Source organism: Globicephala melas, chromosome 10, assembly GCF_963455315.2.
Source record: "Globicephala melas chromosome 10, mGloMel1.2, whole genome shotgun sequence".
Taxonomy (NCBI): Eukaryota; Metazoa; Chordata; class Mammalia; order Artiodactyla; family Delphinidae; genus Globicephala; species Globicephala melas.
In genome coordinates, this window is record NC_083323.1 from 22098136 (window position 1) to 22114931 (window position 16796).

Sequence of the window (16796 nt, forward strand, 5' to 3'; positions counted from 1 at the left end):
TCACCCTCACAGAAGAATGACTCTATGTTTTTGTCTATAAAAATCAGATCACTTGTTGGTTATTTTTCTCTGTATTAAGAAAATCATTGTTTACCCACAGTAAAAATGCCTGATTTAATTTATAACATTTCTGGTTTTGTTTCAGGGAAGCAATGTTATGGAAGATCAAGATCTGTTGGAAATTGGAATCCTTAATTCTGGGCACAGACAAAGAATTCTACAGGCAATCCAGCTGCTTCCAAAGGTAAGCCATGCTTTATTACCTTAGCCCTGAATATAGTCCCAGTGGTTTTAAGTCCAGGTGTGCAAGGGGTATTAGGATTTAGGACAATATGTCTGCATATTGATGCAACTCCTCAAAGCAGGTCTTCTTAGTCCAGCTAAACATTCAGACTCATAAGACTACTATGAGCCACAGTAGATCTATCAAGAAAGATATAATACAGGAAATGCCACTGGCTAGCAGGGCAGCTTCAGAGTTTTTCTTCAGTGGGATTCTTTATGTCAGTACAAACATCAGTCCATGCCCCCCAGGTGACAGATCAGGTGCAAGAAGACAAGATCAATATAGGGTGGGTACAAGAACGTTCCTGGATCAGAAGCCTCATGCCCTTAAAGGCTCATCTCTTGTAATAACTCCATAGCCCTAGCCTCCAGGGACAAGGAACCTGCCTAATCACAAGTCATCACTCAGGGAAGTCCAAAATATCGCATCCCCATCAGGTATTTGTAGTTCATGTATAAATCTTCCCAGTCCAGATGCAATTTACCAACCAGGAATCATTTTAACTTTAAGTAGTATGTTACCTAGCAACAGAGTTAACCTTCTGTTTCCAGATGAGGTTTCATAAGAGCCTAAAACAACTGGTCTTCAGGATATGTAGGATTTTAATTGGTAAGGAAAGGGAAAGGCATTTCAGGGGCCAGCAGGAATCACATAGATAGAGGTACAGTCCAGGCAACAAACTGCCAGAAGCATTAGGGGAAGAGCGATACTCGTGTGGTTTAAAATCCAGTGGGATTTGCACAACACTGTGAATGTACTTAATGCCGCTAAAGTGTATACTTCAAGATGGTTTAAGGTGGCAAATTTTACATTTTGTTATTTCACCATGGTTTAAAAAATAATTTTTAAAAAAAGAAGAAAAAATCCAATGTGATTAAAACAATTTGGAGTCAGAGTTAAAACAGAAAAAGTAAGTTGGGTCAGGTTGGTATCAGGCTAAGGAATTTGAAATTTATTCTGTAAGCACAGGGGAATGGACATGACTAGACTGCTTTAGGCCAGTTAATTCTGAAGACTGTATACAAGAGGAATTAGAAGGAGGGAATGTTGAAGTTGGGTCATACACTTGGAAAAAGATTCAGGGGGCAAGAGTGGAGGCAGGGTAGCAGATGGACGGCAATAGATGCACCTAAATATATGAATTTATTATATATTTTGTATTCTCCTCTGTGCTTTTCCTTTCTAAGGAGGCTATAATTTCTCCTTCTCAGAATGGGAAAGATAAATACTAACCACTGTTTCTAAGGAAGTGACATGATGAAATTTGCCAGCTGACAATGAACTGAGTTTCTACTGATAGAAACTTACCACTTTTGCAAATTCAAGGAAAGTCAAGCATACAAAGGAGTTTTAGTCATACAATTTTCTAAACTAAAAGAAAAAGAATAAAGCATCCTTAAAACTGTATCTGGAGGTAATTCTTATTAACATACTGTTCACCTCGCTACTTTTGTATCTTTACTTAGAATATTAGTTCCTCAGCAAGTTTTCTCCTCACTCTCAGCAAGGACTCCTGCACTGCTGTAACCCCAGAACCTGCCACAGTGCCTGCCCCCTAGGAGGCACTCAATAAATCAGTGAATGACTCCCCACTTGTCACAAATCTGCCTGCCATTTAAAGTTCAACTCAAACGGTTCTACATCACTTTTTTTGTGAAACTTCTCCTAAAGTGAAACCACTTCTCACCACCTTAGTAATTATTACCCTAGTCCACACCAACCACCTCTAATCAGGCTACCACAATAGATTCTAACCTGTCATCTCTAGGTTAGACTACTTGAGTCAATTTCTCATTGGTCCTCTCACCTGGACAATGCATAGATGCCTAATCTCTGTCCTGGTTACCGTTCTTACCACTTTACGGTTGAATTTCCACACGGCGCCCAGAAAGAAATGTAAATCAGATCATGCCACATCCTGATTAAAATCTCCAGTGGATTCCCTTTCTCACTTAGGACAGAATCTTTATCATGACCTACGAAAGTCAGTAGGATCTGACCCCTTCCCACCAATATGACCTCATCTGTCACTCTCCCTTTCTCCCACACTCTAGTCATGTGGCTTTGTTCCAGAACATGCCAAACTCATTTTTGTCTCAAAGCCTTTTTGTATTGGTCTGTCTGCCTGGAAAGCCTTTTCTTCATATCTTCAAGTGTTCGCTCCTTGCACCATCAAATCTCTACTCAGCTGTCACCTCCTCACAGAGGGTTTTGTGCCCTCAAAGTCACACCCCTCACCTACTGTCACTGTCCTTCATATTGTCCTGCTTCAGTTTTCTTCATAGCACTTGTGGCTACCTGAAGTTATATTATTTATTTGTTTGTTTTCTTCCTTATTTTTCATCTCACCCCCAGGATGCAAGGTCAATGAAATAAGGGACCTTGGCTATCTTTTTCCCTTTTACATATCCAGTCCCTGGAATAGCGCCTACCACATCAAAAAATAATTTGTGGAATGAAAGAATACCCTGCTCTTTCTTTCCTCTGAGATTTGATGGCCCTATGCTTGTTCTGTCTGAAGGTACTAATAATATTTTACTACTTTTATGTTATAAGCATCCTGAGGGCAGAGACAATGTCACATCCATCCTTGACCTTCCCACTGTGCTTAGCTCAATACATGCACATTAAAAGAATGAAAGAATGAGTGACTAAACGAATGAATATTTTTTCACATGTTATTCAAATATAAATATTTTAATCAAAGAATATCTCAATTTTTAAGCTGTGTCTATAATCCTGTACAGGCCATTTTGAGAAACAAAAGAACCTGAACCCAGAATTATTTGAAGAATAAATGACGTATTTATTTTTAAGAGAGAATATCATTCCCATTAGAGAAAACAATATAATAGAAATAACACAAAATTAAGCTTCTATCAAGAGGCTGATGCTGAAGTGCTTACTATGCACCCGGATGAGTAGAGAAGATATAAAAACATCCAAACCCGTGTTCAGCAGTACAAACAGAATGTTACAATGCTACAGATGGATGCTTTGCCTTCTTAGGTCATGAGCCCAACCTTTAGGTGGTCGACAGTGTAATTCTGCTGCCAGCACGTTCATTTGCATTCACTCTAACTTTGCACTGCCAAAAAATGGACAAAATGTCTCTTCATCTTGCTTGTGCAGTTTTGGTCCTCAGAATATTTGTGTCATCATCTGTCATGAGAAATACTCCATGATTGCTACCTGAGATCCTTTAATTAACATACTGTGTTTTGGAATTGGTGAGATTGTTCCTAAACAGAGAAAAGGTGGTTTGCTAAGTGCAATCTCAATGTGTTAGCACAGTTCCATGCATGTTTTTTATGCTTTATTTGTATTTGTTGTTTCAAGTTTCAAATACAGAAGTTTATTCTTTTGGTAACAATGTTTTTTCTATAATATTCCCTTTTTAATATGGAAGTATTTACCAGTGCAAAGATCTGAATGGTCTCCAGTTCATTTGATGCTCTGAACACAAAGAATGTGTTCTACGTAGACATCTTTAGAACAGTAATCACATTAATTCCTCTTCTCCATCCATTCTTTCCTGTGTTTTACAGTGCCTGACCTTTAGTAGCAAAGCTTAATTATCCATCTTCATCCAGCATCCACTTCCCTCACCAACCCCAACTCAGTCTTTCCTTAGGTCCGAAAGTTTCCCACGACTTTTACCCTTCTCTCTTTTTTTTTCTATCAAAGGGTAAGGATCTATTTTACATAAAGAAATATTACAAATTTATAAGTGAACCATAGGCAAATTAACAAAATAATTGCCAGAATAAGTTACAAGGCATAACATTTCAGGGGATACACTAATGGAAAATAAGCATGAAAAAATGCTTGGCCTCCTTAGTAATTGGTGCAATGCTAATTAAGATGACAATAAGATACCAGTTAATACCCACAAGACTGGCAAAATTAAGGCACCTCATCATTTCAAGTATGAGGGTGGTTGAGGTTCAATGGGAACCCTAGTACATCCCCATAGCGGTTTACATTTTTTTTTTTAACATCTTTACTGGAGTATAATTGCTTTACAATGGTGTGTTAGTTTCTGCTGTCTAACAAAGTGTATCAGCTATATGTATAGATATATCCCCATACCCCCTCCCTCTTGCATCTCCCTCCCACCCTCCCTATCCCACCCCTCTAGGTGGTCACAGAGCACCAAGCTGATCTCCCTGTGCTATGTGGCTGCTTCCCACTAGCTATTTTACATTTGGAAGTGAGAGAGTGGCATGGACATATATACACTACCTTTTCTCTTTTTAAGAAGGGACACATACCAAAAGTTCTATGAGAAGATGGCTTATTTTGTAGTTTCCTAGAAACTTTAAGCATATTGGGCTTTTTCTGTCCCCTAGACACAGGGAAATTATCTGATTACTTATCTGCAACGTGTAATTTACCTTTCTCCAGGTAAGAATTCTGTGTTGCCAAGTCTTTGGATAATCCTTTAAAATCTTTTTATAAGGGCATAATCTCTTTTGTCCTTTGACAGTATAGCACCTGGAGGTCAGGAATTCAAAGGATTATCATTTTAAAGGTTTGCAGGATTTCGTGTCAAGGCCCACAGTGTATCTGCTCTCTTAATCTCTCATCCTGAATTGAAAATGCATTTCAGCACGCTAGCAACTTTTATATCACATGCTCACTTCACTTTTTAATGTTTTTTCTTATACTTTCCTGTTTCATAATATCTTTTGGAATTACTTGGTAACTGTCTCCACTCGCTATTTGCTCCCACTCATCCTTCAACCTACTTGGGTCTAACTAGTTCGTCTGCTGCCACCCCACATGACAGTGCTAAGGTCACCAGTGACCAGCAGAGCAGAAATTCCATAAGCTGCTTTCACCTCACCTTGGCTTCAGTAGGTTCTGATACTCTTGTCAGCTGTCAACCTCGTCCTCTTTCGGCCTCCACAATACCCAGTTATCTTCCTGCCTCTCTACCATTCCCTCTCCTTGCCTGCTCATTCTCTCAGTTACATGTTGGAGTTTCTCAACACTCAAAATATTTGATGACTAGTAAGTGTAGTTATCACAGGACTCTTGATCATAGCACAGTTTCTGGTATTCATTGTTTTGTTCATTGCAACCCTACTTTATTTTACTGCATAATAAACACCTACATTTTTAAGTTCAGTTCAATTTTACCAGTATGTGTTGGGCTACATGGTTTCAATTGTTTTTTTCACAGAATGGCACTGAACACCTCTGTCCAGATAAATTATCCCCTTCCCCATCCTCAGTTTGAGATTTTGGTTTAAGAAAACAAAACAGAACAAAAACAGAGTTGTCTCTTATTCCAATAGAAAAACAAGATTCTCTGTTAGGTATCTATTGCTGTATAACAAGTTACCTCAAATCTTATTGGGATATAACAACATTTATTATCTCTGTTTCTGTGGGGAAGGAATCTAGGAGCAGCTTAGCTGGGTCTTCTGGCTCTGGGGTCTCTCACAGGACTACAGTCATCTTGAGACTCAGCTGGGGAAGATCCACTTCCTAGCTCACTCATGTGGTTGTAGGCAGGATTCTTATCTTTGGGAGATTTCGGTCTGAGGCCTCAGTGCCTCGCAAGCTATTTATTGGCTGAAGGCCTTCCTCGTTTCCTTATCACATGGGCCCCTCCATAAAGAAACATGAAGCTAGTTTGAACAGCATAAGCGAGAGGACAAGAACACGCTAGCAAGATGAAAATCTCAGTCTTTCGTAACATCCCATCCTTTTGCCTATTCTATTCATTACAATCAAGCCACTAATCCAGCCCAAACATAGGAAGAGGTATTTACACAGTGTGTGAATACCAAGAGGTGGGATCATTGGGGCCATCTCAGAAGTCTTCCTGCTACAGATACACTTTATAATGATCCACTTTACAGTCTAGTTTCCATGTCTACATTTGTGGTCAAAATGGAATAACCATTACATGGTTACAACAATAAAGGCATCTTTTATTTCCATGGGCCATCTTCATGGTACTATGATATTCACAATTAGATGATTTAGTAACACATTAGTAATCACCATTCAAAAAAGAGGCACATGTCTCTAATCTGTAAAATTAGGTATAATGTAGCATGACATGACACAATCATACAGAAATTAGAGACCTTGAAGATTTGCCAATTGCACATAAAGACTTCATGATTTGAATGCCACTGATCTAAGTGATGCATACCAATCAGGAATCCTATAAAACATTACAAATTTTAAAAACATGTTCATTCTTCATTGGTGCCTCATTATTGAAAGGAGCATATTTTCATCTATATTAGGGAAGTGAATTGGTCAAACTCTCTCGGAAAATACTTTAAGGATGTTAGCAAATTAAACACATTTTTAAAAAACTAACACAGCTAGACAGTAAAAGGGACCATTTAACTTTAGACCTGATCAGAACAAATAGATAAAGGCAACAGTTGACCAAAAAAAGCTTGGGATACAGAGATATACTGGCAAGGACTGAAAACTCAAACACTTTTAAAGGCAAGACAATATGGAGTAGTGGAAATTGTGGCAAACTGGAGAGCATAAATGCTGCCCCCCCAAAACAAAATTGGTCTTGTTTCTACTTTATCAATTAAACAAAGCATTAGGGACCAGATTTGGTTATAGCTGTGACTTTGCTACCCCCAAAATTAAAGTCTTAATACAATAGAATCCCTAATTATTTCAGAGTTCAAAGGAGTATTATGAATGTGACATTATCTCAGTTTGGCTTCCTGCCCAGGATTCTGCTCTTAAAGACCCTAGTTCTTTCAAGGTGCTTGAAATTCAGATGTTTGTTGATTCTAGTCTTGATGGTTGATGAAGATGTGTGCAAGATTTAGGGGGAAATTGTACAACCAATGTAACTTTTTTAAAACTCTAGAAAGGAAGGTTCAGTCTTATTTCCCTGTCACTTAGAAAAATGGTAGCAAACCATTCCTGCTTCTTCTGCTATTTTTCAGAAGGGCAACGACAAAACATAGGCTATAGGCACAGATTCTCTTGTTGTACCTTTTCACAGGGTAACTTTTCATTCCCCTGTGCCACACTCACTCTCCATCTATCCTCATTCTTTTTTCTTGCATTTCTTTCTTTTCACTGGCAGGCATCTTAAATTTCATGCCATTCGATGTTTGACCTACCACCCTGTGGACATCCAGTAAAAGATATACTCTCAAACACAATCCCACACACATATGTGCACAGTTAGTATGGCGGCCCTAACCTAAAGTTAATACACGACTGGACCCACGGTCTAACTGAGGGCATGGGGTATTCCACCTCCTGTAGGTATGGTCCTTGGTGGGAGAAGCTGTGGTGTTTCTAGAGTCTTTTCAAGATCTATTCAGTTCTGTAAATGTCTTTTCATTCTAGGACAAACAGACATGCTCACTTAGATCAGTGTAAAAGATTATTTCGTTTTCAGGATAAATGTTGGTGCCATTGGAGAACGAGGAAGGAAGAAAGAGTAGTTGACCTTAAGGTCATTTGGAATAAATAAACTTTGAAGTGACAGCAAGTCATTCAGATCTTTCTTATTATTCCTTAGTCTATATAATCAGGTAATGAACTCTAGCCACTGTAACAAACAACTCCAAAATCTCAGTGGCTTAACATTATTAAATTTATTTCTCACTCATGCTAAGTCCATGGTGGTTTAGGCAGCTCTCCTCCAAGCAGAAACTCAGGGATCCAGGCTTCTTCCGTCATGTGGTTCTCCCATCTTGGAGTTCTTTGAGAGCTGCCCTAAGGGTAGGGGAGAGAGGAACATAGACGATCACACAGGATATTCTGTCGCCAGGCTTGGAAGTACATCATTTACTTTAGACCACATTTGACTCACCAGAACTCAGTTTCATGACCCTTGCTAAACTGCCAGGTAAGCCGAGAAATATAGTCTTCCTTCACAGGAACAGCTAAATGGAATTCCTGAGAATCTAGCCATTCTGTGTCAGAAACTCCTTTTTTTCTTTCTGCACCTCAGCTGCTGCCTTTCTTCACACTAGTATTCATTCCTTAAGATTTATTCCTTGGAGAAGCCTTTTGAGACATCCTCTATCTGGGCTAGAGTGCTAATTTAACCTTCTGTGCTCCCATTACACCCGATAAAACTACCTATTGACTAGTTTGTGTCTCTCACTCAAGATTAGGATCGTTTTCATATTCATCTTCATTTCCTAAGCATGGAGCACCTGGATGTAGTAATGCTCAGTTAATATTTATTAGACTGGACTGAACCAAACAAGAATGCAGATTAGAAATCAGTCCTGGGCTTCCCTGGTGGCGCAGTGGTTGAGAGTCTGCCTGCCAATGCAGGGGACACGGGTTCAAGCCCTGGTCTGGGAAGATCCCACATGCCGCGGAGCAACTGGGCCCGTTGAGCCACAACTACTGAGCCTGCACTCTAGAGCCTGTGCTTCACAACAAGAGAGGCCGCGATAGTGAGAGGCCCGCGTACCGCGATGAAGAGTGGCCCCCGCTTGTCGCAACTGGAAAAAGCCCTCACACAGAAACGAAGACCCAACACAGCCAAAAATAAATAAATAAATTTATAATTGCTTGTTTAATGAAAATTAAAAAAAAAAAAAGAAAGAAATCAGTCCTGAATAGGTCAAATTAGGACTCCCAGGTTAGGAAATTTCCCAGCTGAGCACCTTTATATTTAAATGTTTTACAAAGAAGTAAGGCAGGTCCTTCATGAATATAACACCCACAACCTGGTGGCCTGCATTTTCCTCCAGAGACCTCCTCCACCTTGCCCCCATGCTTTCTGTTTACAAGTGGAAACCAATAACCAGCCTGTTCTTCGGGAGTACATTGGGAGAAGGAATGGCCGCTATTTATAAAGCTCTTTGAGCCCTTTGAAATGACAAAGCCCAGTATACACAAAGTACAAAATAGCTATAGCTGTTTGGGCTGGATAGATATCCAAATAACTGCTAGACGTGAGAGCAGTGCAGTCCCAAGTTACTTATGGACGCTCCGTTCCAAGGTTTTTACACCATTTCAGAAAGCAAGGTGACTGCTGCATTCTTCCTAAGCTGAAGATGGAGGATTTGAAATGTTTTATTTTAAGTGAATTTATCTTAGAATACTTTATTATGTATACCAGCAAACTGAACTATCATTTTACTATGAACTGTGAACTATCATTCCTATCATTTATCGTATCCCCCATGATATTTACAGAGAAATATGGGAGGAATTCTGCAAGTAAATAAATTCTGATCTATCGCCATTCCCAGCAGCTGTCATCCTTCACCTTTGAGAAGTTCACCCCCACTTAATAAAGAACAATGGCTCCCTTGGAATGGTAGTGCGATCAGTAGTAAGAGTAAAGGAATTTAGATATCTGAGCACTTCCTCTTCCTAATGTAATTCTTCCAAGAAAATCACAATTTAGAGCAGCAGAGGGCCTTAAAATATCCAGCTCAACCTCTCACCTGAGTCATTTCACAGGTGAGGATAAGCATCGGTCATACTAAATGGCTCGCCTCAAGGCAGATTGTTCCGTAGTGACAGAGCTGGAGCGAAAATCCCAGGTGTCTGTCCTCATGACAATTGCCTCCTGGGTGATACTTTGTTATACCTGAGACCCAAGGCTCTGAAGATGCTTGGGTATTTGTGAGAGAAACTGTAAAAGGACAAGAAAGAACCAAATGACGAAACATAGGAAAAGGAATTGATTATAAAATTGGGTTTCCTTTTAAGTTTCAGGCTGTAAAGGCAATTTTTACAACTTCCGTAGGCCACTAAACTCCATTCTCAAGACTGGAAGGGAAGGGCCGTAGCAGGGATCCAAAAGCCCTAGAAAAGCAGGAAGGAGACACTTGAAAGAGGAGAAAGGAAGACACAGACCACATCAGCTGTCCAGCAGCCACTGGGGGTCAAGCTGCTTGTTTATCCTTGTAGGCGGCCTTAGAAAAGCTTCACTAGCAGTAGGAATTGCTGTGTCCAAGATGGAAAGGTATAATTAAGTAAAATAACTAAAATAATCTTATTTATTTTCTTCTTTAATCTGGATAGAGAGGAGGGAGAGATGGGCAAGATGGAAGGGCACTCTCTAGGAGAGAGTGAAGACACATCATTAGAGCATTAAACTATACAGAGATGACATTTTTACAGGATTAAGCCAGGAAGCAACATGGTGTAATAGTTGGTACCATGGCCAGAACTCCCTGAGTTTGATTTCACCTGCCCCGTAGGGGTGTTCTAAGAATTAAATGAGTCAATATTTGTAAAGCACTTAAAATGGAACTTGGTACATCATATGTGCTGTACTCATATATATTAAGTAAAATTTTAAAAGAAGATTGAAGGTGAACCAAGAAAAAAAGTGAGGTTCCTTCAATCCATTCATTGTATCTGAAAATTATTACTTCAGGTATAAACAATAAGCAAAGTGGATCTCCTTTTATTTATTCATTTAATAGATATTTTATGAAATACCGACCACATGTCAGGCACTGTTCTAGATGTTGAGGATGGTGAGGAAACAGGACCTACAAGGTCATTCTCCTCATGCAGCTTATTTTAGTGGGGTATGCAAACAAAAATTAGTAAAAATATGTCCTATCAGGTAATGATTGGTGCTATGGAGAAATATTAAGCAAGGGAACAGACAGAGTGACAAGAAAGTATGAATGCTATTTTAGATGGATAAACTAGGATTCAGACCTGAGCAGTTTAACTGAGGTTCTTAACTATATTGTCTAAACATTATACTTCAAAGCACAATGAGGATACTAAGGGGATAATCCATTTAAGCTGCCTTCCAGGAACTTAGAATTTTCAAAAAGGAACTTTCTTGAGCTTTTATTTTAACCTAATTTAATTCTAGGTTAGCCACCTACTACTTGTGTCACCTTGGACATGTTACTTAAATTCTATAATCTGTTTCCTTATCTGTAAAATGGAGATAACAGTAGAACCTACCACATTAAGTTATTGTGAGTTATACATTTTCAAATGCATATGAAGTGTCTGTCACTTAGAAGGACTAAGTTAAAATTAGTCATAGCCACTTGTATTTGTTCAATAAGTGCTTACCAAATTAACAAAACTTCATAAATTTGGGGGGTTGCTCTTGCCTGGGGCCAAAAAGCAACAGAAAGGAACTCAATTACTGATATAAGAGAGTCTGTGACTGAAAATGCCCATGACTACTTTACAATAGTGAGCTTTCCATTCTTTTCATTTTCATTTCTCACAAGGCAGATTATTCCATTTTTAAATAAGAAAAGGGCAAAACTTCCAATTCTGATCATCATTCACTAAAATTAATTTTTAATATATTTAAGATTATTGTTTAACTCATCAGGAGCTAGAAAAGAAGTTATTTAAAATCATAACTAGGGCCTTCCTATCTAAGAGATTAAATGAAGAAGCATAATAGCAAGACTGCTGCCTGTCTGTACCTCTTAGAGGTAATGTAATCAGTCCCCAGTGCTAAGTGGAAAGTGGGAAAAGGGTGGAGATAGAGAGTACTTTAAACAGCAAGGGCTTGGTAAATGTAGGTGGCGTAGAATGGAATGGAAATGAACTGAGAAGCTGAATGTTCAGACCGTGGCAGTGCTGAAGACATAGTGATTTCATAATAAAGCAGAATTAAGTAAATCTACGCAAGAGCTCTAGAACAACATACCCACCATTTTGAAGAGCCATTATCCCCTACCTTTCCTGTACAATTGAATTAAGTTCTACTTTAATAGTTGAATATAATTTGGCTCTATTTCTTACTTTTGATCAGTAGCAGTCAAGTGAGAAGTCTCTGTTCAATTTATATCTGCAAATGCCTTGAGCATCTACTTATGTCTCAGACACAGGACAAGGAGGAAAAGAAAAAGATGAAGTTACACAGTATCTGCCTTCAAGGAGATTACCGTCTAACAACAGAAGTCAGCGCAATATGCAAGGGGTTTTCATAAAAACAGAGCATGAACAAACTGTATTAGAAGTAAAAATGCGGGAGAAAATATTTGCAAATGAAGCAACCGACAAAGGATTAATCTCCAAAATTTACAAGCAGCTTATGCAGCTCAATAACAAGAAAACAAACAACCCAATCCAAAAATGGGCAGAAGACCTAAATAGACATTTCTCCAAAGAAGATATACAGACTGCCAACAAACACATGAAAGAATGCTCAACATCATTAATCATTAGAGAAATGCAAATCAAAACTACAATGAGATATCATCTCACACCAGTCAGAATGGCCATCATCAAAAAATCTAGAAACAATAAATGCTGGAGAGGGTGTGGACAAAAGGGAACACTCTTGCACTGCTGGTGGGAATGTGAATTGGTTCAGCCACTATGGAGAACAGTATGGAGGTTCCTTAAAAAACTACAAATAGAACTACCATATGACCCAGCAATCCCACTACTGGGCATATACCCTGAGAAAACCAAAATTCAAAAAGAGTCATGTACCAAAATGTTCATTGCAGCTCTATTTACAATAGCCCGGAGATGGAAACAACCTAAGTGCCCGTCATCGGATGAATGGATAAAGAAGATGTGGCACATATATACAATGGAATATTACTCAGCCATAAAAAGAAACGAAATTGAGCTATTTGTAATGAGGTGGATAGACCTAGAGTCTGTCATACAGAGCGAAGTAAGTCAGAAAGAAAAAGACAAATACCGTATGCTAACACATATATATGGAATTTAAGAAAAAAATGTCATGAAGAACCTAGGGGTAAAGCAGGAATAAAGACACAGACCACTTAGAGAACGGACTTGAGGTTATGGGGAAGGGGAAGGGTGAGCTGTGACAGGGCGAGAGAGAGTCATGGGCATATACACACTAACAAACGCAGTAAGGTAGATAGCTAGTGGGAAGCAGCCGCATGGCACAGGGATATTGGCTCGGTGCTTTGTGACAGCCTGGAGGGGTGGGATGGGGAGGGTGGGAGGGAGGGAGACGCAACAGGGAAGACATATGGGAACATATGTTTATGTATGACTGATTCACTTTGTTATAAAGCAGAAACTAACACACCATTGTAAAGCAATTATACCCCAATAAAGATGTTAAAAAAAATAAAAAAAAAAAAAAAAAAAAAAAAAAAAAAGAAGTAAAAATGCAAGCTTTGGATGTAGGGAAGGTCTCTTCTGTTCAGGGAATCAGGAGAAGGTTCCTGGAGGAGGAGACAGATAAATCAAAAAGGCATTTCTATGCACCTTAAAAACTTCCTTGTTTCGTGGGGTTTGGGGATAGCTCATGACACTCCAAGCAAAACGTGACCCAAAGTATTTGCTTAGCTTGTTCAGGCAGACAGATATGCTACTTTTTCTCCCATTTGTAATAACCACCCTCTGAAATATAGCTAGTGCCATCAATCCAGCTGTGAATTTCATCCATCACTTTGCCCTTCAAGCTGTAATGAGTGAGTCAGATGCCTCAGACTCAAGCAGATGCCTAAAGTCAGCTTCAGCAGAGCAGGCTAAACTAGGACTGAGTTACTATTCTCCCACCCCTAAGCAAAGCAGTTTTTCAATACATGGTATTTCTTTGTGGTCATTTTCTTCGTTGGTGGTCAATGGGATTTTAGATTTCCATCTTTTAGGTTCTGACTTGATGCTTGATCTTCTGTCACGCTACCTAAGAATCCACCTTTCACCTTTAGAAAAATGACTGGCCATTTTCACTCTCTGCCACAGATCTAGCATCTTCTATTTTAGTAAAAAGATGTTCAGCTTGCTTTTTTGTTTGTTTGTTTTGTTTTGTTTTTAGTTAACAGATAACGACTGCTCTTATCAGAGGAAATGAGTACTCAGTAACCTGCCAGATTCCTTCTTTCATGTCTTCAAGAGAAAATACATTTTACCTTTACTTGTTCTGTGAATTCATGGTGGCATAAGTGCTAAATAGATAACACTTTAAATGATTTTAAGGCTATAATTTATGAATCACAGAGTCATAGCAGGTTAAAAGCTTTTTGTTCGGTGCATCATCAGTTTTAACCCTCAACTCCTTGTCTACTTGGAGGCCACTGCTTTGTGGGAAAGAATTGTATTTACAGTTTTCTAATACTAATAGGTAAATGTATTATAGAAATTGTTGAATGTGAAATTTTCTCCACAAATGTACAAGAGATTTTTGCAGTAAGTGTAGAGAAGACTGATTTCCCTGCCTTTCCCCGGGGACTCAATTACATTATCGCCTACCAACCTTTATGGTGTCCACTTTCAACTGAATACTTTTCTAAGTGCTACTGATGTAAGCACGAAGTAACGGTTGACCTTACATCTCAAAGACTAGCATTTCTGGTAGGATTGGAGCCAGATGACAGAGAGCTAGGGCAACTCCAGATGCATAATGTCTGCAGATACCCACATGCCCAGATGATCGTCAGTGAATCTCTGATTCATCCATCCATTCAATCAGATAGTTCATTTTGGCCCTATGCTAGGTTCAGAGATAGGTATGAAAAAATGGATAAGACCTGGTTCCTGCCTCAAGGAGTCCTATCTGCTCTTTAGACAGAGATAGATATGTCGAAAACTAAACTACTATGCGAAAAAGAATGCTCCAAGAGGAGGGAAGAACTAAGTACGGAGGTCAGGGAAAGTTTTCTGGGTAGGTACCTGATGCTTGAGTTTAATCTCAAGGAATTAATAAGTATGTTTAGCAAATAGTTCATTAAGGGAATCACTCCAGAGAGAAGATGCTGCCTGTGTTCCGGCTAGGTCTAGAGACAGTAGGGAGAAATGGATGCCCGTATTCATCCATTCTGTCTGTCTCTGTCACTCTGTTTCTCTCTGTCTCTCTCTTGCTCACTTTCATACACACACACACACACACACACACACACACACACACACTCACACAGGCATTCACTTACTTCCCTATGTATTAACCCCAAGAGAAACTATGGAAGAAACTCCTCCCAAATTTCTCCAATGCACTCAAGTTTTGTTTCTTTTCTGGAACTTGTAAAAACTTTGGCAGTTAATTTTCTTATATTTGTATATATTTCAAATATATACACAGAAAATTGCATATTCCTGGAAGGAAAAACCTTAGACCCTTTTACATTTTTACAGTACCTAGAATGATGTTACATATAAATTTTGTGCTTAAAAATTCTTGTTGAATTAAATAAATAATTACTACTAAAACTATTGTTAAGAGCTGATTCTCTACTGGGGATTCACATAAGTCAAGCTGAAAATTCTTAGTTTGATGTCTGAGGTAACTAAAAATTCTGAGCTGACCAAAAACAAACAAAACAAACAAACAAACAACACCAGACTATGAAACTGGAAACATTTTCCTAAGAGCCAAGCTATTCTTTATTCCATCCAATGGTGGTGGAATAGTTCTTAGATTATTCCCTCATTATAGATATAAAAGGGGTTCTCAAGAATTCCAGGCAGGGCTTCAAAATGAGGTTACACTTCTCTGCATATTCTAGACCTTACTGAAATTTTTCCTAATGATTCATTCTGGGTCTCTCAAGTCATATGTGCACCATTAACCAGACCACTTGCTGACTGGCATCTGCCCTTCTCTGCCTCTCTAGCTTATTGTGGTTGATGGCTCCTGTCACCAAAGCTTGAAACAGTGCCACCAGAACTTACCAAAAGTGCTCTCAGTGCTGTTAGTACCCACTGAGTGTACCAAATCTCTAGTAGTGACTGCCAAAGCCTGCTTCAGAGCTTGCAGGTGCCCAGTGAGGCAAAGGTACCAATGTCTGTGCTACTGGCTACAGTGCCCAGTATCTTCCCATCAAGGGCACTTTTGCCACTGCCAACTGACTGTTCTGCCAATGTCACTGCAGCCTGCCAGTGTGGGCACCATCACCAACTGCTGGTGCCCAATGTTCAGGGCACTAATATCTGTGATATGGCACCATCCCTGCTTGCTGATGAAGGTGCTGGTGCCAATTCTGCTGATTCCTTTTGTTCCCAAGTCCCAGAAATGTTTTGTGATGTAGATTTTGTATTGAAGCTTCTTCTTCTTAAGCCATGGTCCATGGGAGCTAAGCCAGGGCCCATTAAGAGTGCCAGATCCTGAAATCCATGCATAATCACCCATCTCCTCGAACATGTATCTCTTGTTCTATTAATCAAATACATATGCCTTGGCCACCTTCTTTAAGCAGAAGAGTCTTTTGAGGATGCTGGGTTGCTCATTGAAAACAGACCCATGCAAGACCAATCCTGCCATATATATTGCACATATATATTCTGTATATCCCCATGCTTGACAGATGAACACAGTGCTGTTCAAGATGAGGTCCATGCCACACAGATGCAACCATCAAGCTGACAGGTTCCCATTCCACATCAGAGAACAAGGAACACTTTATTTTGTGTCTCAGGAAATCATCTGGAATCTGACCATTTCTTACCACCTCTCCTCTAGCACCCTGTCCAAGCCACTAGCCCTGCTTCTCCTGAGTTACTTCCAGAGCCTCTGAACAGGCCTCTCTGCTCCTACCCTTGCTTCCCTATGCACTTCTTAACACAGCAGCCAGAGTGATTCTGCTGAAATATAAGCCAAATCATG

General features: G+C 39.4%; 1 protein-coding gene across 22 annotated transcripts in view; it reads left to right on the forward strand.

Moving 5' to 3' along the window:
- Positions 1-16796, forward strand: part of ANKS1B (ankyrin repeat and sterile alpha motif domain containing 1B) — a 1162364-nt gene that overhangs the window by 817536 nt on the left and 328032 nt on the right. For all 22 annotated transcript variants that reach the window (XM_060307139.1, XM_060307138.1, XM_060307130.1 and 19 more), the window contains one exon: positions 146-244. In XM_060307139.1, the coding sequence (XP_060163122.1) occupies positions 146-244 (99 nt within the window). The remainder of the gene's footprint in view (positions 1-145; positions 245-16796) is intronic.